At 40.5% G+C, this 22,360-nt stretch overlaps 2 protein-coding genes across 6 annotated transcripts; one reads left to right on the plus strand and one right to left on the minus strand.

The window, feature by feature from the left end:
• Positions 1-237: 237 nt before the first annotated feature.
• LOC139561687 (uncharacterized) lies at positions 238-14,977 on the minus strand. 3 transcript variants are annotated; one of them, XM_071378945.1, is made up of 7 exons: positions 14,845-14,977; positions 2,959-3,065; positions 2,033-2,122; positions 1,354-1,428; positions 1,041-1,111; positions 777-948; positions 238-527 (listed from the first exon to the last, which is right to left on the minus strand). In XM_071378945.1, exons 1-7 carry the CDS (start codon positions 14,873-14,875, stop codon positions 306-308), a joined length of 768 nt encoding a protein of 255 aa, XP_071235046.1. In that variant the 5' UTR covers positions 14,876-14,977; the 3' UTR covers positions 238-305. The 3 variants fall into 3 exon arrangements, with proteins under 3 accessions (XP_071235046.1, XP_071235047.1, XP_071235048.1); XM_071378946.1 differs by lacking the exon at positions 14,845-14,977 and adding an exon at positions 4,503-4,720; XM_071378947.1 differs by lacking the exon at positions 14,845-14,977 and adding an exon at positions 4,503-4,720 and having other exon boundaries at positions 2,959-3,122.
• A 1,399-nt stretch (positions 14,978-16,376) lies between these two features.
• Positions 16,377-22,121, plus strand: LOC139561679 (FH1/FH2 domain-containing protein 1). Of its 3 annotated transcripts, none has more exons than XM_071378923.1 (9): positions 16,386-17,620; positions 17,902-18,039; positions 18,362-18,544; positions 18,970-19,089; positions 19,586-19,747; positions 19,996-20,222; positions 20,607-20,847; positions 21,515-21,623; positions 21,734-22,121. In XM_071378923.1, the coding sequence occupies exons 1-9, from the start codon at positions 17,144-17,146 to the stop codon at positions 21,760-21,762; spliced, it is 1,686 nt and encodes a 561-aa protein (XP_071235024.1). In that variant the 5' UTR covers positions 16,386-17,143; the 3' UTR covers positions 21,763-22,121. The 3 variants fall into 3 exon arrangements, with proteins under 3 accessions (XP_071235025.1, XP_071235024.1, XP_071235023.1); XM_071378922.1 differs by having other exon boundaries at positions 16,388-17,620; positions 17,899-18,039; XM_071378924.1 differs by lacking the exons at positions 21,515-21,623; positions 21,734-22,121 and having other exon boundaries at positions 16,377-17,620; positions 17,899-18,039; positions 19,996-20,187; positions 20,607-20,833.
• Positions 22,122-22,360: the final 239 nt, after the last annotated feature.

Raw genomic sequence — 22,360 nt, forward strand, 5'->3', positions numbered from 1 at the left:
GCTATGGCTTATGGTCTGATGCTGCTATGGCTTATGGTCTGATGCTGCTATGGCTTATGGTCTGATGCTGCTATGGTTTATGGTCTGATGCTGCTATGGCTTATGGTCTGATGCTGCTATGGCTTATGGTCTGATGCTGCTATGGCTTATGGTCTGATGCTGCTATGGCTTCTGGTCTAATATGATTTGTTTACAGTATACACACATGAATTAACAACATGATGCGGTGACGCGAGGTGATTAAAGCATAATTATATTACTCAATGAAAAATATTACAATGAATTAATAAAACAGAGAAGTGTGGTCAAGTACTGGCCCGAGGCATCAGGAAAGATATGATGATGATGACTAAGGAGAGAGAGAGGGGGATGGAGAGGAGGAGAACGACAGGCAGGGAGAGAGACGAGGGCCACAGGAACCAGAGCCATTTTGGGCCAGTTCTGGGCCCTTCGACTGGAGGCCCCTGACCGTCTCCTCTGACACTGGGCCGACAGATCACTAACGGTCTGACCTGTGATACACTCTCCTGAGAGAGAGAGAGAAGAGAGAAGAGAGAAGAGAGAGAGAGAGAGAGAGAGAGAGAGAGAGAGAGAGAGAGAGAGAGAGAGAGAGAGAGAGAGAGAGAGAGAGAGAAAAAAAAAGAAGGGGCTTTCATTATATGGTGGTTTCATTATATGGTGGTTTCATTATATGGTGGTTTCATTATGTGGTTGCGATAAGGTTTAACTGTAGTTGTGTATTAGGTTTGTGATGTGGTTCTGTGTGGTTGAGGTACCTCTAGTAAGGTTCTGTTGTGAGCCCGGTGGGGACTGAGTCTGAGGTTCCAGCGGTGACTCCTGTGACTCCTCCCCCCATCGTCCTCACTCTCCGTGGTGTCCTGCCGTGCTATTCGTGGTCGCTTCCGTCTCCGCGAACTGATTCGCTGGAGAGAACCTGGCTCCTGTAGTCTGGACCAATCGAAACAGCAACAAAATAAAAAGACAATAGGTACTGTTTATGAGTGACCAATTGGTGAGTAAGCAGTGTGTGTGTGTCGAACCTGCAATCTGTGTCCTCGATGTCAGCGTCTGCATCGCTGTCACCCTGAGGATCGGACAGGGCACACTCTTCCTGCACAGTATGAGTCACATGAATTAGCCACACGTACACGTGTGCAGTACAATCACTCATTGGTTTCAGCCACCTACATTTTAGACAAAGGTAATACTTCTTCAGTATGTTTGTGTGCATCAGCATTCAACATTATATGCAGTGCCGGGATTTTCAATAAACCATACTGATGTTCTGTAACATCAATATTTGTGTCATTGAACGAACACACGCACACTCGCACACACACACACACACCCTACCTCTGTGCCATATCCCTCTGAGTACCTGGTTATCACTACCCTGTTTTTCCCACAGTGTTCACATTTCAGTGTGTCCTGAGAGAGAGAGAGAGAGAGAGAGAGAGAGAGAGAGAGAGAGAGAGAGAGAGAGAGAGTCGTGAGTGGTGTACAGCATGATACGTGTGTAGGTGAAATGCATAGGGAGAGATAAATATGCATTTCAACGAGGCATAACAAACTAAAGCCGGGACTCAATCCGTTTGCGCATTGTCGACAATGCAGATTTTAAAGGCAATGTTCCCACGTTTGCAGTAAATGGTGCAGAAGTCGGCTCAACTGACTATTACACTTAAATGTCAAGCGCACTATAGCGTACGGTTTTCGCTAACAACGAATTCAACAGGAGAAGTTCCGCCCCCATTCATTTTCAACGAGGGCACACGCAGAGAAATGTGTGGGGGATTGTGGGAAGGTGAGTGGCGAGAGCCCTGCTAGCGGATTGGTAGAAAAGTTGAGCTCTGCTCCACTGTATGCAAATTTCATGCGAAGCGTTGGAGTAAAGCATTGTAATGAAGAGTCAAAACCCACTGTAATAGTGCAGTTTTGGATTGAATCCTGCTTAAATATTGTCCAGGGTAATATATGCGTCTGTATCTTCCCTTGGATGTAAAAAATAATATTATAGAACACCACTTCTCACCGGCGTCTGTGTATGTGCTTCAGAGTATAGTGTGCAGGGTCCAGTCTCACACAAACACACTACGCCAACTTCTCCACAACTTGCCCCCATCTGCAGAGAGAGAAACAGTAAGTGAAAGATATAGAGAGAGAGAAAGTGTGTGTGACAGAGCAAGAAACAGAGAGATAAGCATGATAAATGAGGAACGGAGAGAGAGAGAAACAGAGGAAACAGATATATATATATATAGAGAGAGAGGGAGAGAGAGAGAGAGAGAGAGAGAGCGAATGAGAGATGGGGAGAGAGAGAGAGAGAGAGAGAGAGAGAGAGAGAGAGAGAGAGAGAGAGAGAGAGAGAGAGAAAGAGAGAGCGAATGAGAGAGCGAATAAGAGAGGGAGCGAATGAGAGAGAGGGAGCGAATGAGAGAGCGAATGAGAGAGAGAGAGCGAATGAGAGAGAGAGCGAATGAGAGAGAGAGAGAGCAAATGAGAGAGCAAATGAGAGAGAGAGAGAGCAGAGAGAGAGAGCGAATGAGAGAAAGATAGAATGAGAGAGAGAACAAAAGATAGAATGAGAGAAAGATAGAAAGAGAGAAAGATGGAAAGAGAGAAAGATAGAATGAGAGAAAGAGTGAAAGAGAGAATGAGAGAAAGAGAGAGAGAGAGTAGAAAGTAGTAATGATTTATCTGGAGCCATCAGTCCATCACTAATTGGACAGCAGCAGAGGTTACAAAGTATGCTTCATGCTGTGTACAAACCTAACAGTGGGGCCTTAATTACTAATGTCTCACAGACATACACACACTGAGACACATGCGTACACATATCCACACACAGGATGGTAAATGTCCTATACCGTGCCCTCATGCACTCACATGATTAGGGTTGAGTCAGTGTGGGTTATACTGCTCAAACAGAAAAAAACACACACACACACATTATGTTACCTCACAGTCATTGTCGGAGGTCTCTCCAGATGAAAACAGGCCATGAGAGTCAGATTCCCTCCGACGCTGCAGCATCCCTGACCTGACCCACTCTCTGTTACATAGACCTGTAGACAGGGGAGACAGGGGTCAGGCTTGGGGTCAGGCCGCAAACGTTGTGGAACCTTTCAGATAGAAACGGCATGAATAGAGCTGATGTGATTCCTTGTTCTATACGTCAGAGAGGCATGTTTGTTCTACATAACACATGTCTATCTGAACATTGGCCAACGTTGTGTCCTGCTTAATGCAGCCTAGGCTCAGGGTTATTCAGCATATCTATATATACACATCAAATAGGATAGCGGCATAGTTTAAAAGACAGGATGAAAATATATATAAAATAATAACAATAGTACATTTTATTTGTAGGGAGCTTTTCATTTACGGACAGTAATCACAACGCTCTTTACATTAGGGAAACCTATTAATATTATAGTAGTATCCAATGACTACTTTTAACCCCTGGCTCCACCTGCAAATTGTTGGGTATGTGGTAGGCATACATTATTTTCAAACTAAATAAGCCTCATCATGGACAAACATTATTACAGTAAGTAGGTCTATTACAGTATGATTACAATGGAGGTGTTCTAATTAAGCAATAAGGCCCGAGGAGGTGTGGTATAAGGCCATTATACCACAACCCCCTGAGGTGCCTTATTGATATTATAAACTGATTACTAATGTAATTAGAACAGTAAAAATATTATTTGTGTCATTCCCGTGGTATATGGTCTGATATACCGCGCTTTTAGTGAATCAGCATTCAGGGCCAACCGGTTTATAATGTATAATATATATTATGTTTAACGTTATAAATAATACCCAATAGGGAATTCACTCGACAGTATTACAGCAACACAACCTTGTACAGTTTGGATAAACACAGTCGGAGAAATGGAGCAGTGGGTGGAAAGTTCCATTGGAAAATGCTCTTGACAGCTTTTGTATATCCGAGGAGATACATTTCACCACAAGCTCGCATGCTGCTGCTAGTTGAGAGGGATTGAAATGTTTGTCGTCATCAGAGGGGTAGAGGGGTATTTCACCTCTCACACGAGCATCTCTAAACAGCTGGTCTGTTATTACGTAATGCGGGAGGGAGCTTTTCGTAGCGCGACAACTTTTTTACCATTAGCATGACCCGATGGATTTTTCACAATGCATTTCCATAATATGCTGTAGTAGACTAAACAATCATGCATCGTGACTTCGCTGTCACTCAATTCAATTCAAGGGGCTTTATTGGCATGAGAAACCTATGTTTACATTGCCAAAGCAAGTGAAATAGATAACACGCTGTCTAGAAAACCCGTAAGTTAAATGCAACCAATGCCATTTCAAGTTGTGGTGCTGCAGAAAAACGTAGGCCATACCTAAGCATACTTTTCACCTATTCTAAATGATGTAATATAGCTATGGGGAAGTCCATGATATTTCGATTGAATTCCCCGATTACAGATATGCGCATATCAACTTGGGTTGCTTTCATAACTCCATACCTTAACTTGAATGCATCATTCCATCCCCCAAAAATGTTTCATGCGAAAAATATTGCAACTTTATATTACAAATGACTGGAATATAAACGACGAATCTCTCTCACGGGGTGTAAAACCGGAGGCTAGTGCTGCTTCCAAAATATTTGACATTGTAATCCGCTATGATGTCAGTGTGAAGCAAACGATAGCTCGGGCGTCGGGAGTGCGCTGACCATAAATAAAACTCCAAAACAAGGCACGGGAGCGTGCAAAAAGGTGGGCGGAGATAGAAGATTGACACTTGGTATAACCACTTCTATATGGGAAGAAGAACGACGAGAGGCAGAATCTTACCAATCACTGATTTCAACACGGAGAGGGGTGAGCTTTATATGCTGCTTTTTAAATTTGGTGTGCGGCTTTTGTGCAAAACCATTCCCAAAAAGTTTATAAATATATACAGTTTAAGTTCAAATGTTAGCTTAAATTAACAAACTTGAATAAACAAAGGAAGAGAGCATTGTTCCGATTTTCTTTTTCTTTCAAAATGTTATAAAGTAGGGCCTATAAAATAACTACATTTGATAGGAAACAGTTCGACATTTAGTGGGGTGGTCCTCAAAATGTCTCGACATTAACCAGGTTTCCATCCAACCTTTTAATGCGAGGAAAGTGCATGTCAGATACAAAAATGTCAGGACAAATTTTTATTTAACCTTAATTTCACTAGGTAAGTCATTTCTTATTTACAATGACAGCCTACCAGGGAAGAGTGGGTTAACTGCCTTGTTCAGGGGCAGAACAACAGCTTTTTACCTTGTCAGCTTGGGGATTCGATTCAGTAACATTTTGGTTACTTGCCCAACGCTCTAAACATTAGGCTACCTGCCACATCCAATGAAAACAACAAATTTATCAGTAAACTTTCCAAATGTTTGATAAAACTAAGTACCACAGACAATCCTTTTGTGTCTGTACAATTAATTATGGGAAATGCTTTTAATGCGAAAATATAATACATATATTTTGAAGTGAACTTGGTGTCACGCGATGATATGTTGTGTGGTCTTCCCACTACAACTTGGGAAAGCATGCAGTTTATTAGGCTACGGATGAAATCAGTTATGATGAACCACACAGGGCGGTGAAAGCTTGATGCTCCTTTCAATACATGTTGAGGGTATTATTCTGGTGACATGATGATCAATGCTTGGCTGACGTTTGACCCAAAACATTGTGGCTATCTCGCACACAGCAAATTGGACAGTGCTGATTTTTCAGTGTAACATTTCTAGTTTATGATTCAGGCATTAAATTCACTCTGCATGTGTGAAATGAACACACAGTGGTGTAAAAGAACCCCCAGTGTTTGTGTTAATAACCAGACTTATTGTTTTACACTGTGGAGAGTAAAGCAGTACCATCAAAACCACACCCATCATTATCTCCTGAGTGGTGCAGTGGTCTAAGGCACAGCATCTCAGTACTAGAGGTGTCACTACAGACCCTGGTTTGATCACTGCCGTGATCGGGAGTCGCATAGGGCAGCGTGCAATTGGCCCAGTGTCGTGAGGGTTTGGCCGGGGTAGGCCGTCATTGTAAAATAATAATTGGTTATTTCCTGGTTAAATAAAACTATTTTGTTTGATATCTTAACTCTGTCTGGATTCTAACAGGATTACATGTCACTTTGCAAGCCAGCATGATGTGGCCTGTAAACTAGTGATGGAAAACTAAGGATTTCTAAAGGCTTTCACCAAATTGTGCTGAAGAATGGTTTATTTCTGGTAGCTTCATTATCTGTTCACAATTCACATTAGTGACATCTGCTGTTCAGCAATAAATAACACCGTGTGATTATCAGATATAAAAAAAATACCCCACTGTTTTCATATTTACACGTATTTACACACAGACAAGTCAATATGATGGAAACACAAATCTGATGGGAAAATTTTCATAATGTTTTTATGCAGATTTTTGAATATTCACATGAAAATCTGTCATCAATGTGATGGAAACCTAATTATAGACCCCCTAAAGACTCTGGCGAGTGCTCTAGTCCTGTGTCATTTTGATTATGTCTGCACAGCATGGTTTACCAGCAGCCCAAACATCTAAAGAAAAGCTACAGACCAGTCAAACATGGGCTGACTATCTGTGGAAAAAAAGAGTAGTGTTAATTCAACTTGGTCTGGTCCACAGAATTATCAAGGACTCAGCCCCCAGGTACCTAACCAACAATTTTTCATTTGTTAGAGATGTCCACCAGCATAATACCAGAGCCAGAGACTCTAATATTCACTGTTTGAAATATAAGAGTCTATCTGATTAAAACCAATATATACCTGCGCTGCTGAGTGGAGCAAACTAGCAACTCAAAACCATACCAACCTTAACCACTTTTTAAAAGAATATCAAACGCTGTCTAATGTGTGAACAGTAGAACCTGTCTGTATCTCTGTAATGTGTCTGTATCTCTGTAATGTGTCTGTATCTCTGTAATGTGTCTGTATCTCTGTAATGTGTCTGTATCTCTGTAATGTGTCTGTATCTCTGTAATGTGTCTGTATCTCTGTAATGTGTCTGTATCTCTGTAATGTGTCTGTATCTATGTAATGTGTCTGTATCTCTGTAATGTGTCTGTATCTCTGTAATGTGTCTGTATCTCTGTAATGTGTCTGTATCTATGTAATGTGTCTGTATCTACGTAATGTGCCTGTATCTCTGTAATGTGTCTGTATCTATGTAATGTGTCTATATCTATGTAATGTGTCTGTATCTCTGTAATGTGTCTGTATCTCTCTAATGTGCCTGTATCTATGTAATGTGTCTGTATCTATGTAATGTGTCTGTATCTATGTAATGTGTCTGTATCTCTGTAATGTGTCTGTATCTCTGTAATGTGTCTGTATCTCTGTAATGTGTCTGTATCTCTGTAATGTGTCTGTATCTATGTAATATGTCTGTATCTCTCTAATGTGCCTGTATCTATGTAATGTGTCTGTATCTATGTAATGTGTCTGTATCTATGTAATGTGTCTGTATCTCTGTAATGTGTCTGTATCTCTGTAATGTGTCTGTATCTCTGTAATGTGTCTATATCTATGTAATGTGTCTGTATCTCTGTAATGTGTCTGTATCTATGTAATGTGTCTGTATCTATGTAATGTGTCTGTATCTCTGTAATGTGTCTATATCTATGTAATGTGTCTGTATCTATGTAATGTGCCTGTATCTCTGTAATGTGTCTGTATCTATGTAATGTGTCTGTATCTATGTAATGTGTCTATATCTCTGTAATGTGTCTGTATCTCTGTAATGTGTCTGTATCTCTGTAATGTGTCTATATCTATGTAATGTGTCTGTATCTCTGTAATGTGTCTGTATCTCTGTAATGTGTCTGTATCTATGTAATGTGTCTGTATCTATGTAATGTGTCTGTATCTCTGTAATGTGTCTGTATCTATGTAATGTGTCTGTATCTATGTAATGTGTCTGTATCTATGTAATGTGTCTGTATCTCTGTAATGTGTCTGTATCTCTGTAATGTGTCTGTATCTCTGTAATGTGTCTGTATCTCTGTAATGTGTCTGTATCTCTGTAATGTGTCTATATCTATGTAATGTGCCTGTATCTATGTAATGTGTCTGTATCTCTGTAATGTGTCTGTATCTCTGTAATGTGTCTGTATCTCTGTAATGTGCCTGTATCTATGTAATGTGTCTATATCTATGTAATGTGTCTGTATCTATGTAATGTGTCTGTATCTCTGTAATGTGTCTGTATCTCTGTAATGTGCCTGTATCTATGTAATGTGCCTGTATCTCTGTAATGTGTCTGTATCTATGTAATGTGTCTGTATCTCTGTAATGTGTCTGTATCTCTGTAATGTGTCTGTATCTCTGTAATGTGCCTGTATCTATGTAATGTGTCTGTATCTCTGTAATGTGCCTGTATCTATGTAATGTGTCTATATCTATGTAATGTGTCTGTATCTATGTAATGTGTCTATATCTATGTAATGTGTCTGTATCTCTGTAATGTGTCTGTATCTCTGTAATGTGTCTGTATCTCTGTAATGTGTCTATATCTATGTAATGTGTCTGTATCTATGTAATGTGCCTGTATCTCTGTAATGTGTCTGTATCTCTGTAATGTGTCTGTATCTCTGTAATGTGCCTGTATCTATGTAATGTGTCTGTATCTCTGTAATGTGTCTGTATCTCTGTAATGTGTCTGTATCTCTGTAATGTGTCTATATCTATGTAATGTGTCTGTATCTCTGTAATGTGCCTGTATCTCTGTAATGTGTCTGTATCTATGTAATGTGTCTATATCTATGTAATGTGCCTGTATCTCTGTAATGTGCCTGTATCTCTGTAATGTGTCTGTATCTATGTAATGTGTCTGTATCTCTGTAATGTGTCTGTATCTATGTAATGTGTCTGTATCTATGTAATGTGTCTGTATCTCTGTAATGTGTCTGTATCTATGTAATGTGTCTGTATCTCTGTAATGTGCCTGTATCTATGTAATGTGTCTGTATCTATGTAATGTGTCTGTATCTATGTAATGTGTCTGTATCTATGTAATGTGTCTGTATCTCTGTAATGTGCCTGTATCTATGTAATGTGTCTATATCTATGTAATGTGTCTGTATCTTTGTAATGTGTCTGTATCTCTGTAATGTGCCTGTATCTATGTAATGTGTCTGTATCTCTGTAATGTGTCTGTATCTCTGTAATGTGTCTGTATCTCTGTAATGTGCCTGTATCTATGTAATGTGTCTGTATCTATGTAATGTGTCTGTATCTCTGTAATGTGTCTGTATCTCTGTAATGTGTCTATATCTCTGTAATGTGTCTGTATCTCTGTAATGTGTCTGTATCTCTGTAATGTGTCTATATCTCTGTAATGTGTCTGTATCTCTGTAATGTGTCTGTATCTCTGTAATGTGTCTATATCTATGTAATGTGTCTGTATCTCTGTAATGTGTCTATATCTCTGTAATGTGTCTGTATCTCTGTAATGTGTCTGTATCTCTGTAATGTGTCTATATCTATGTAATGTGTCTGTATCTCTGTAATGTGTCTGTATCTCTGTAATGTGTCTATATCTATGTAATGTGTCTGTATCTATGTAATGTGTCTGTATCTCTGTAATGTGCCTGTATCTATGTAATGTGTCTGTATCTCTGTAATGTGTCTGTATCTCTGTAATGTGTCTATATCTATGTAATGTGTCTGTATCTATGTAATGTGTCTGTATCTCTGTAATGTGTCTGTATCTCTGTAATGTGTCTGTATCTCTGTAATGTGTCTGTATCTATGTAATGTGTCTGTATCTATGTAATGTGTCTGTATCTCTGTAATGTGTCTATATCTCTGTAATGTGTCTGTATCTATGTAATGTGTCTGTATCTATGTAATGTGTCTGTATCTCTGTAATGTGTCTATATCTCTGTAATGTGTCTGTATCTCTGTAATGTGCCTGTATCTATGTAATGTGTCTGTATCTCTGTAATGTGTCTGTATCTCTGTAATGTGTCTATATCTATGTAATGTGTCTGTATCTCTGTAATGTGCCTGTATCTATGTAATGTGTCTGTATCTCTGTAATGTGTCTGTATCTCTGTAATGTGTCTATATCTATGTAATGTGTCTGTATCTATGTAATGTGTCTATATCTATGTAATGTGTCTATATCTATGTAATGTGTCTGTATCTCTGTAATGTGTCTGTATCTCTGTAATGTGTCTGTATCTCTGTAATGTGCCTGTATCTATGTAATGTGTCTGTATCTCTGTAATGTGTCTGTATCTCTGTAATGTGTCTATATCTATGTAATGTGTCTGTATCTATGTAATGTGTCTATATCTATGTAATGTGTCTATATCTATGTAATGTGTCTGTATCTCTGTAATGTGTCTGTATCTCTGTAATGTGTCTGTATCTCTGTAATGTGTCTGTATCTATGTAATGTGTCTGTATCTATGTAATGTGTCTGTATCTATGTAATGTGTCTGTATCTCTGTAATGTGTCTGTATCTCTGTAATGTGTCTGTATCTCTGTAATGTGTCTGTATCTCTGTAATGTGTCTGTATCTCTGTAATGTGTCTGTATCTCTGTAATGTGTCTGTATCTATGTAATGTGTCTGTATCTATGTAATGTGTCTGTATCTATGTAATGTGTCTGTATCTCTGTAATGTGTCTGTATCTCTGTAATGTGTCTGTATCTATGTAATGTGTCTGTATCTATGTAATGTGTCTGTATCTATGTAATGTGTCTGTATCTCTGTAATGTGTCTGTATCTCTGTAATGTGTCTGTATCTATGTAATGTGCCTGTATCTATGTAATGTGTCTGTATCTATGTAATGTGTCTGTATCTATGTAATGTGTCTGTATCTATGTAATGTGCCTGTATCTCTTTAATGTGTCTGTATCTATGTAATGTGTCTGTATCTATGTAATGTGTCTGTATCTCTGTAATGTTTCTATATCTCTGTAATGTGTCTGTATCTCTGTAATGTGTCTGTATCTCTGTAATGTGTCTGTATCTCTGTAATGTGTCTGTATCTATGTAATGTGTCTGTATCTATGTAATGTGTCTGTATCTCTGTAATGTGTCTGTATCTCTGTAATGTGTCTGTATCTCTGTAATGTGTCTGTATCTCTGTAATGTGTCTGTATCTATGTAATGTGCCTGTATCTCTGTAATGTGTCTATATCTATGTAATGTGCCTGTATCTCTGTAATGTGTCTGTATCTATGTAATGTGTCTGTATCTATGTAATGTGTCTATATCTCTGTAATGTGTCTGTATCTATGTAATGTGTCTGTATCTATGTAATGTGTCTGTATCTCTGTAATGTGTCTGTATCTCTGTAATGTGTCTATATCTATGTAATGTGTCTGTATCTCTGTAATGTGTCTGTATCTCTGTAATGTGTCTGTATCTCTGTAATGTGTCTGTATCTATGTAATGTGTCTGTATCTATGTAATGTGTCTGTATCTCTGTAATGTGTCTGTATCTCTGTAATGTGTCTATATCTATGTAATGTGTCTATATCTATGTAATGTGTCTGTATCTCTGTAATGTGTCTGTATCTATGTAATGTGTCTGTATCTATGTAATGTGTCTGTATCTCTGTAATGTGTCTGTATCTCTGTAATGTGTCTGTATCTCTGTAATGTGTCTGTATCTCTGTAATGTGTCTGTATCTATGTAATGTGTCTGTATCTACAGTATGTGTCTGTATTTATGTAATGTGTCTGTATGTATGTAATGTGTCTATATCTATGTAATGTGTCTGTATCTCTGTAATGTGTCTGTATCTCTGTAATGTGTCTATATCTATGTAATGTGTCTGTATCTCTGTAATGTGTCTATATCTATGTAATGTGTCTGTATCTATGTAATGTGTCTGTATCTCTGTAATGTGTCTGTATCTCTGTAATGTGTCTGTATCTCTGTAATGTGTCTGTATCTCTGTAATGTGTCTGTATCTCTGTAATGTGTCTATATCTCTGTAATGTGTCTATATCTATGTAATGTGTCTGTATCTATGTAATGTGTCTGTATCTCTGTAATGTGTCTGTATCTCTGTAATGTGTCTATATCTCTGTAATGTGTCTATATCTATGTAATGTGTCTGTATCTATGTAATGTGTCTATATCTATGTAATGTGTCTGTATCTATGTAATGTGTCTGTATCTCTGTAATGTGTCTGTATCTCTGTAATGTGTCTGTATCTCTGTAATGTGTCTGTATCTCTGTAATGTGTCTGTATCTCTGTAATGTGTCTGTATCTCTGTAATGTGTCTGTATCTCTGTAATGTGTCTGTATCTATGTAATGTGTCTGTATCTCTGTAATGTGTCTGTATCTCTGTAATGTGTCTGTATCTCTGTAATGTGTCTGTATCTCTGTAATGTGTCTGTATCTCTGTAATGTGCCTGTATCTATGTAATGTGTCTGTATCTATGTAATGTGTCTGTATCTCTGTAATGTGCCTGTATCTCTGTAATGTGTCTGTATCTATGTAATGTGTCTGTATCTATGTAATGTGTCTGTATCTCTGTAATGTGTCTGTATCTCTGTAATGTGTCTGTATCTATGTAATGTGCCTGTATCTCTGTAATGTGTCTGTATCTATGTAATGTGTCTGTATCTCTGTAATGTGTCTGTATCTCTGTAATGTGTCTGTATCTCTGTAATGTGTCTGTATCTATGTAATGTGTCTGTATCTCTGTAATGTGTCTGTATCTATGTAATGTGTCTGTATCTATGTAATGTGTCTGTATCTATGTAATGTGTCTGTATCTCTGTAATGTGTCTGTATCTATGTAATGTGTCTGTATCTCTGTAATGTGTCTATATCTATGTAATGTGTCTGTATCTATGTAATGTGTCTGTATCTCTGTAATGTGTCTGTATCTATGTAATGTGTCTGTATCTCTGTAATGTGTCTGTATCTATGTAATGTGTCTGTATCTCTGTAATGTGTCTGTATCTCTGTAATGTGTCTGTATCTATGTAATGTGTCTGTATCTATGTAATGTGTCTGTATCTATGTAATGTGTCTGTATCTCTGTAATGTGTCTATATCTCTGTAATGTGTCTGTATCTCTGTAATGTGTCTGTATCTCTCTAATGTGCCTGTATCTATGTAATGTGTCTGTATCTCTGTAATGTGTCTGTATCTATGTAATGTGTCTGTATCTCTGTAATGTGTCTGTATCTCTGTAATGTGTCTATATCTATGTAATGTGTCTGTATCTATGTAATGTGTCTGTATCTCTGTAATGTGTCTGTATCTCTGTAATGTGTCGGTATCTCTGTAATGTGTCTATATCTATGTAATGTGTCTGTATCTATGTAATGTGTCTGTATCTCTGTAATGTGTCTGTATCTCTGTAATGTGTCTGTATCTATGTAATGTGCCTGTATCTCTGTAATGTGTCTGTATCTCTGTAATGTGTCTGTATCTATGTAATGTGTCTGTATCTCTGTAATGTGTCTGTATCTCTGTAATGTGTCTATATCTATGTAATGTGTCTGTATCTCTGTAATGTGCCTGTATCTCTGTAATGTGTCTGTATCTATGTAATGTGTCTGTATCTCTGTAATGTGTCTATATCTATGTAATGTGTCTATATCTATGTAATGTGTCTGTATCTCTGTAATGTGTCTGTATCTCTGTAATGTGTCTGTATCTCTGTAATGTGTCTGTATCTATGTAATGTGTCTGTATCTCTGTAATGTGTCTGTATCTCTGTAATGTGTCTATATCTATGTAATGTGTCTGTATCTCTGTAATGTGCCTGTATCTATGTAATGTGTCTGTATCTCTGTAATGTGCCTGTATCTATGTAATGTGTCTGTATCTCTGTAATGTGTCTGTATCTATGTAATGTGTCTGTATCTATGTAATGTGTCTATATCTATTTAATGTGTCTGTATCTCTGTAATGTGTCTGTATCTATGTAATGTGTCTGTATCTCTGTAATGTGCCTGTATCTATGTAATGTGTCTGTATCTCTGTAATGTGTCTGTATCTCTGTAATGTGTCTGTATCTCTGTAATGTTTTTTTTGGAGGTGACAAATAAAATCAATCAATCAATCCAAACTGTGCAGCGGCCATTTGATGAACGGAAAGAGAACAAATCACCAACAAGTTGAATGACATTTAGAGATTGTCAAGCCAAGCCTTAATACTGGGTAGGCATACAAGGTGGAGAGGGATGTATTCTCTGTTTGTCCAGATTGACATTGTCTATTTATTGTGGTGTTGAAAACGCAAACCGTGATATTGAAGCGCCCGAAGTAGGTATGCGTTGTTTATTGGTTGTGTTGTACATTGGCCCAGAAACCTGTCGGTTGAATTCTTTTGGCATATATTTTATACAATTATAAATACAGGTACGTCATCAACATGTTGAAAATCAGATTTCCCCCTAGCTGATCATTGTCTGCAGCCGGCTCTGATCGTAGTGTAGGTGTAATGTAACAGGCAGGGAGAGGGAGCTCGTCCGCCGTGGTGCTCGGCAAACACTCAATACTCTGGCCTGTAACCCTGCGTGGCATCGACTGTGCCACAAATGTTTGCTGAAGTGACAAAGTCCATATCTATGTTTATAAACACAGGATCGCTACAGTTGTTGTTATCTGTGATCGTAAACATTATTCTGGAGTTAATTCTATGAGGGGGAGGGCAACAACAAAACAATTGTAGAAGGAAGGGTCTTCCCCCCCCTACACATGTTACACATGACACAGCATAGTATTCTATTTCTTTATATTTATGACAAAAATCTCATGGATTATTGGAACAATCCTAATTTAATTGGCTTACAGTGACTTCTCCCCCAGCCCGACCTCTCCATGTTGTTTGACTCTGAAGTCAAAGAGCCGTTGGGGTCTCCTCCATCTCCTCCGACCTAATTGGGAATGATTAAACATAATTATTGCCCAGATCTGTCCGATATCCCCGGAGTCCCGGAGGCTTACAAACAAACACAAACAGTTGTGGAGACAGTCTACAATATCCAGAGACAGCAGAGTCGCCGCCTACCTCTGACGCAATCATGGACAGATTCATCAAAGCAACCCCGTTGGAAATGTGTTTTCCCACGAGGAAAGCTGCGCCTGTGAACAAGGGTATCACTGAGTAGTAAGTGAGCAGTGCACCGTAGTTTAGGAAATGTATTTTCCCACGAGGAAAGCTGCGCCTGTGAACAAGGGTATCACTGAGTAGTAAGTGAGCAGTGCACCGTAGTTTAGGCCTCGCTGTTTTTGCATGTTTTGTTAATTAAAAGTGTATAATTGTACTTGTAGACATGTTCTACTTTTTCTTTCTTGTGTGGGCCTAAAATGATTCTCCAATTTGACCTTCTTTGACCTCCATTCAGATTGAGATAGACTAGGAAAGAACAACTTTATTTTACATCAGTTGTGGCAAGTCTGATAAGACAAAGAAGCGAATGTATGGCAGTAACATTCACACATGACAAATGCTATAATGAACATAAGTCTATCTAACCTACGGGCAAACAATAATTGACACACTCTACAGGCCTAAGTACAATCAGGCCTTCATTCAGACCATTAAGGTTTGCATGGTACAGACAGTGTATATGTCTGTACCATGTCACTGTTTGGAGCCTATAAGACTACAGATATAGGATCTTAATTTGAGCACGTTTGGTACAGCCGGACAATAATCCTGCAGCAACAGGAAATGTGAATTATTATAAGGTTTATAATTAATGGACATTCTTGGAGGGGTTGATACATTTTTCGTGAGGGAAAATGAAGTCTGAAATCTCAATCTTTTTTTAAACCACAAATACACTCCAAGTTTTCTCATGCAAATTAAGATCCTACATCTGTAATAGCTATAGGAGGGGTGCTGTCATTATGGCTGTCAAGCATGCAAAGGACCATAAACACATCTGACCCTATTGTGCTTTGGGCAGGACTAGGCTTGGAAATCATGTAGGTTACTAAGACTCTTTTTCATTATGAGTAATGCTATGTGCACAAATCACATTCAAAGGCTCGTTCTTTACTATTAGAAAAAGCGGAGAGCCCGGTATGTCTATAGAAAGAGATCATTATGAACGTGATGGGGGAGGGAGGGAGGGAGGGAGGGAGGGTAGACCAACAGCAGCAGATAGAGGAGGGTTGTGTATACACAAGAAGCAATTTAAACAGGAGATGTTGGCTCGATAAGGAAATGAAGGAAAAGGGTGCAACTCAAATAAACTGAGACTGATACATTTCAGCCCTTCGAAGAGACCACTCACAGAGTCAGAGAGAGAGAGAGAGAGAGAGAGAGAGAGAGAGAGAGAGAGAGAGAGAGAGAGAGAGAGAGAGAGAGAGAGAGAGAGAGAGAGAGAGAGAGAGAGAGAGAGAGAGAAGTTTCTGTGAAACCAGGTCGGGTCATTGCATGAAAACAGTTGGACACAACAGAACCATTCCTTGGACATCAACATCAGAATTGAACCCTGAATTCATAGAGGAATCTGGACCCATCTGATTCTGAACCGATCCAATTGGTGCACATTATATCCGTTCAAGAGACAATTTTGCTCTACATTCCTAAGTAGAAGCAGAAGAGCATTCTTTTTTGGAAGCAAATGACACCTAAAGCAAGTTCTGGATTGTGGGAATAATATTGGGAAAGGTGGTTTGTGGATCATGGAGCAGTCATGTGGTTTTGACCTGCATTCAGTGCTGACAGAGTGACAAGAGAGGAGATAACAGGATTAGTATGGAGATATTGTTATAGAGGGAAATCTGAGTGTTGTGATTGAATCTCTTCTCTCAAAGACCTGCAGGATGAATGGGTGAGAAGAAAAGAGAGGATAGGAGGTGTTCATTTACTGCTTTTTCCTGCGTATTCAGAAAAGGAAGAACACTTTCATATATGTTTTGATGCAGGGTGGCATGCAGGGTGTGATGCAGGGTGGCATTCATTAGGCATGTTTTTTCAACTGCTGTTTTTTTTCCAAAAAGTGTGTCTAAAACAAAAAAGCAATACCTTTTCTGAAGAATCTGTTTAAAAACTGCAAATAAACCAAAGCCATTAGGTTATAGCTGAAAACCTCAATTCCGGATACCACAAAACCAAGGCAATCCTGAAAGGACCAATGACACAATCCTGTCAAATCAAGGACATGCCCTTAACTTCAGGCCTCGACAAATCCTGGGTTTCCTTCCTAAAGTCTGCACCTCGTCTCTGCCTCAACACCTTGGACTTCTCCGACCTGTGGGATGAGGAGGACCTGGGATTGGACAGCGCCGAGGAAGACGGAGGCACCTTGACCAACCAAACCTCAGCATGTCTCCAAACACCACCTCCTCCTCCTCCCATGCCGCCCTCAGCTCCTCCCCCTCCCCGGTCTACAGGATATGCCTCTTCCATGGAGAAACCCTCAGGTTGTCGTACCTTAAAGCTCCACTGGAGGGAGCTCCACAGCCTGCCCCCCCTGCCCAGGGTTAGCCGCTTTGGGCCCCAGACCATCTGGGCTGGGCTGGAGCCTGTGCACCTGGACACCAACCGGCTGGAGTACCTGTTTGAGACCAAGGGAAATGGCTCCATCTGCAGCGTGCTGACGGGAAGGCAGGTAAGAGTTGAAATCAGAGCTCTCTTGAGTGCTCTGCAATCCAATTTCTTGGTGCTCTGGCTAATTACGTAAGGCTAATTTTGTAAGGTATTCTGGATAATGTTGGTGTACTTTGAGAGGAACAAAGTGTACAGCACTAACACAGTGGAATCAACTGGGACTGGTGCAAACAACTACAAACCCTTCAGCTCACAAGGACAGGGTTGGTGATCACTGTGTATGACTGGACTCTACCATCTCCCTCTCTCCCTCTTTCTCCCCCCACCCCTCTCTTCCAGAAGCTGCCGTCTGTCTCAGTTCTAGGGGTGAAACGGAGTAACATCATCACAATTGCCCTCAGTAGCCTCCCTCCTCCCCACCTGCTGCCTCCTGCCATTTACACCATGGACTGTAGTGTTCTGGACAGAGAGGACGTACAGGTTGAGTCTCCACTACAGACGACTATCATGACTCACTGTATATTTTGACTGCATATATAGTGACCTTTCACTGATAACTCATAAACCACTGCAAAGCCAACATTGAAAATACAACAACATTGAAAATACAAACCACTGCATCTTATACTAGTAGGAGGACTAACTTATACTCCACTTACTGCCAACTCATCTCTACCACAGTACATCAGCCTGTACCTTACTACAGGCATACCTTCTCCACTGACTTTCACACCCATCTAAATCCCTTCTCTCTCTCTCTCTCTCTCTCTCTCTCTCTCTCTCTCTCTCTCTCTCCATCCAGCGTCTCCAGTCCCTGGTCCCCAGTGAAGAGGAGCTGTCTCTGATCAGGAAGGCCCAGGCCGAGTCCCCCCACTCGCCTCTGGCCCCAGCTGAGCTCTGTCTCCTAACCCTGGGGGAGATCAGTTACCTGAGCCCCAGGCTTCAGCTCTGGGCTTTCGCTCTGGACTATGACACCCTGGAAAGAGTAGGTGGTGTCTGAGTGTCATAAAATGGAAGGCATAATGAGTGATTAGAGGAGGTGGAGGATGGATGGAGAATGGATAAGGGGCTGTCACCTTGTGGCATTATGGTTTATTGCGGAGGAGTTGTAGAGGTTTAAAACTTGTGTTTTGATGCAGGGTGGCATGCAGGGTGTGATGCAGGGTGGCATTCATTAGGCAACAACCTGAAGAAAACGGATTGAAACACAGAGGGACAACTTGAACTTCCGATAAGCGTCCAATAAGAAATACTTGTTTTTTTCCCCAATTGAAAAAATATATATGTTTGTGTACTAATGAATACAACTCTGTTGTCTTAATACTTGCGTGCACTGAAGTTATTTGACAGTTTTGACACTTATTGTGAATATGTTGCTTAACTATTGCTGTATGTTATTTATATAACCAGGAAATTGCAGAGCCTCTCTTCCACCTGAAGCTTGCCATGGAACAGCTGGCAGCCAATCAGACCTTTAGATGCATCTTGGCCACTGTGCTAGCCATTGGTAACTTCCTCAATGGATGCAAGGTGAACAACATACCACCATCAACTCCTTTGTATTAGTCTAGTTCCTCTTTTTCACTGTTGTTGTTGGAGTAATCTATTGCACTTCCCAAACTCGGTGTCTTTTCTTTTTTTTACACTACACAGCTGATTCAAATGATCAAAACTTGATGATGATTTGATTATTTGAATCAGCTGTGTAGTGCTATGGCAAAAACCAAAACGTGCACCACTTGAGGTCCCCAGGGCCGAGTTTGGGAAACCCTGGTCTAAATCCTAGCAATCTAACTTTCTTTCTCGCCTCTCTCTCTCTCCCCCTTCCTCTCTGTCTCTCTCTCTCTCTCCCTCTCTCCCTCCCTCTCTGTCTCTCTCCCTCTCTCTCTCTCTCCTCTCTCTCTCTCTCTCTCTCTCTCTCTCTCTCTCGCTCTCCCCCTCTCTCTCTCCCTCCCTCCCTCTCTCTCTCCCTCTCTCTCCCTCCCTCTCTCTCTCTCTCTCTCCCTCTCTCTCCCCCTCTCTTTAGGCCGGTGGTTTTGAGTTGAGTTACCTGGGGAAGCTGTCTCAGGTCAGAGATACACACTCCCGTCAGCCTCTGCTGTACCATATGTGTGTTCTGCTCCTGCAGCTCTACCCACAGTCCTCAGACCTCTACTCTGATATCACCTCTGTCACCCGCACCAGCAAGGTGTGTGTGTGTGTGTGTGTGTGTGTGTGTGTGTGTGTGTGTGTGTGTGTGTGTGTGTGTGTGTGTGTGTGTGTGTGTGTGTGTGTGTGTGTGTGTGTGTGTGTGTGTGTGTGTGTGTGTGTGTGTGTGTGTGTGTGTGTGTGTGAGAGAGAGAGGGAGTAGTGTATATCTACGTGTATGTTAGCGTGAATGTGTGTGTGCGTGTGCGTGACCACTCTGCTCTCCACCCTCCCCTGTCTCTCTCCCAGTGTGACTACACCCAGATCCAGTCCAGCCTCTCACAGCTGGAGGCCCTTTGCAAATCCTCATGGGACCAGCTGCGTCTGCTAGAACGGGAGGATGAGAAGAAGAGAGGAGGACGGGACAGAGGAGGGGAGCGGGAGGGCACCCTGCGACAGAGGTTACCTACGTTCCTGAAGGAATGTGAGGACAGGCTGAAGGTACTGAGAGCTGTCCATCGGAGGGTTATCAACAGGTGATGTCTGAATATTGTAACTTGTGTAAGAGTGTAACTTTACTTACATGACCTAATACAATACTTTACATTAAGGTACGCTTAAAATTATGTTTAAAGGGCTTATAAGTAGTTTATAAAGTTGATTTGATTCGTTTAGAGATTCATACATCTGGAATAAACAGCTATGACACTAAAATTGGGTGATTGTTGTTGTTTCTCCCTCTATTTTTCTCTCTCTCTCTCTCTCTCCCTCCCTCTCTATCTCTCTCTCTATATATATATCTCTCTCTCCCTCTCTCTCTTCTTCTCTCTCTCACACACTCTCTTCCTGTCTCTATCGCCCTCTCTCTCTCTCTTTTCTCTTTCTCTCTACTCTCTCTCTCTCGCTCTATCTATCTGCAGGTTTCACTCATTCCTTTTGTTTCTGGGTTACTCTCGTACGATGGTGAGAGAGACGAATGCGGAGGACTTCTGTAAGACCGTCAGCGACTTCTCCCTGGAATATAGAGCCACCCGTCTCTCCATCCTGCAACAAAGGGAGAGAGAGAGGGAGCGAGAGAAAGGAGGAGAGAGTCCCAGCTCACCTGCACCTAACCACAAGCACCACTACCATCCCCACCACCACCACCAGACACCTTCTCAGGTAGAGACTGAGGGGAGAGCGAGAGAAGTGACAGTGTCACTAAAACCAGGAGTGTATTCAATAGGAACCAAATAGAAGCAAACAGCCAAAACAGGGAGGGACTATCCTGAACTTGATCCGCGATAGGCAAAACAAAGCCACTGGCCGCCCCAGGCACATTTGTTAATGTTTTTGTTTCAAAATTAGCATCCAGCAAAGTGGTAGAAAAAAACATCCTAGTACATACTCTGCTGTTCTATTGCACATGCAGTGACGTCCGAGGGGAAAAAACGGGTTCGTTGTCTGAAGTAACGTCTTGGGTGTTTTTGTTACTAACTCAGTGGCCTTGTAGTTAGAGTGTCTGCCCTGAGATTGCAAGGTTGTGAGTTCAATCGCAGGCTGAGTTAGACCAAAGAATGGGAGCTGATGCATCTCTGCTTGGCGCTCAGCATTATTAAGGAGTTGGATTGGAAATAATGCCTTGTGATAGACTACAGTCTTGTCCAAAGGGTGTACAGAAACAGGCTCATGAGTTAAGGCTTGTGCAAAGCTACTTAGACATAGTAATATTGCAAATGGATGTGGTGAATTCCTGCTTTAAGTGGATGTTACATCTATTATAAGTAGCTGAATAATATGTGTGTTATGAATTTTTCATTTTCATAATTGTGTGTTGTTAATTTGTCAGGAGAGCTTGGAGCAGTGCAAACTAGAGGAAGTATTGAAGACCCCAGAATCTGACTTTCAGTTAGATTCTACCCTTCCACGCCACCGCAGTAAGAAGACTGATATCAGAGGTACACACACACACACACACGCACTACCACTTGCAAGCACGCATGCGCGCGCGCGCGCACACACACACACACAGACACAAACTCACCGTACCTATTTCTTGGTGTTTCAGGTCGACTCTCCCGGAAGCTAAAGTGGTGACATATGAAGTGAAGTGTGTCGTCTGTCCTGCGTTTCTGTCTACATCTGTTTGTAGAATCATGCATTGTTATTACTACACATTTGACTATAGTCACTGTAAATGCATACTGTTTAGCATACCATAGTCCCTGCATGGTGTATGCTGCAATGCTATAAAATATTATGTCATGCACTTCAACAAGCACATAGGCCTACTTATTCTCATACACAAACACAATCTTATCCACAGTCAGACTAACACAGCAGCATTGAAAATAAATATATGTGTAAATATATGTGTAGACATGAAAAATATTTTTGACAAATGTTTCATATTTCTATACATGTATGTGAAACATAAAGACCTTGCCAAACATGGATTTCCTTTTTACACATGTTTTTTTCTGTGTGTTAGTGACATCAATAATGTCACTATGTTTTTGTTGTCAGAAAATGCATGTAAGACATTCAACATACATTTTTCAACCAACATATACTATACTTAAAAAAAAATGAAATTCACTGAAGAGGATGGTCCTCCCCTTCCTCCTCTGAGGAACCTCCACTGATCCACACTAAACAAAAATATAAACGCAACATTGGTATTGGTCCCGTGTTT

This window comes from Salvelinus alpinus, chromosome 31 (assembly GCF_045679555.1).
Source record: "Salvelinus alpinus chromosome 31, SLU_Salpinus.1, whole genome shotgun sequence".
Taxonomy (NCBI): Eukaryota; Metazoa; Chordata; class Actinopteri; order Salmoniformes; family Salmonidae; genus Salvelinus; species Salvelinus alpinus.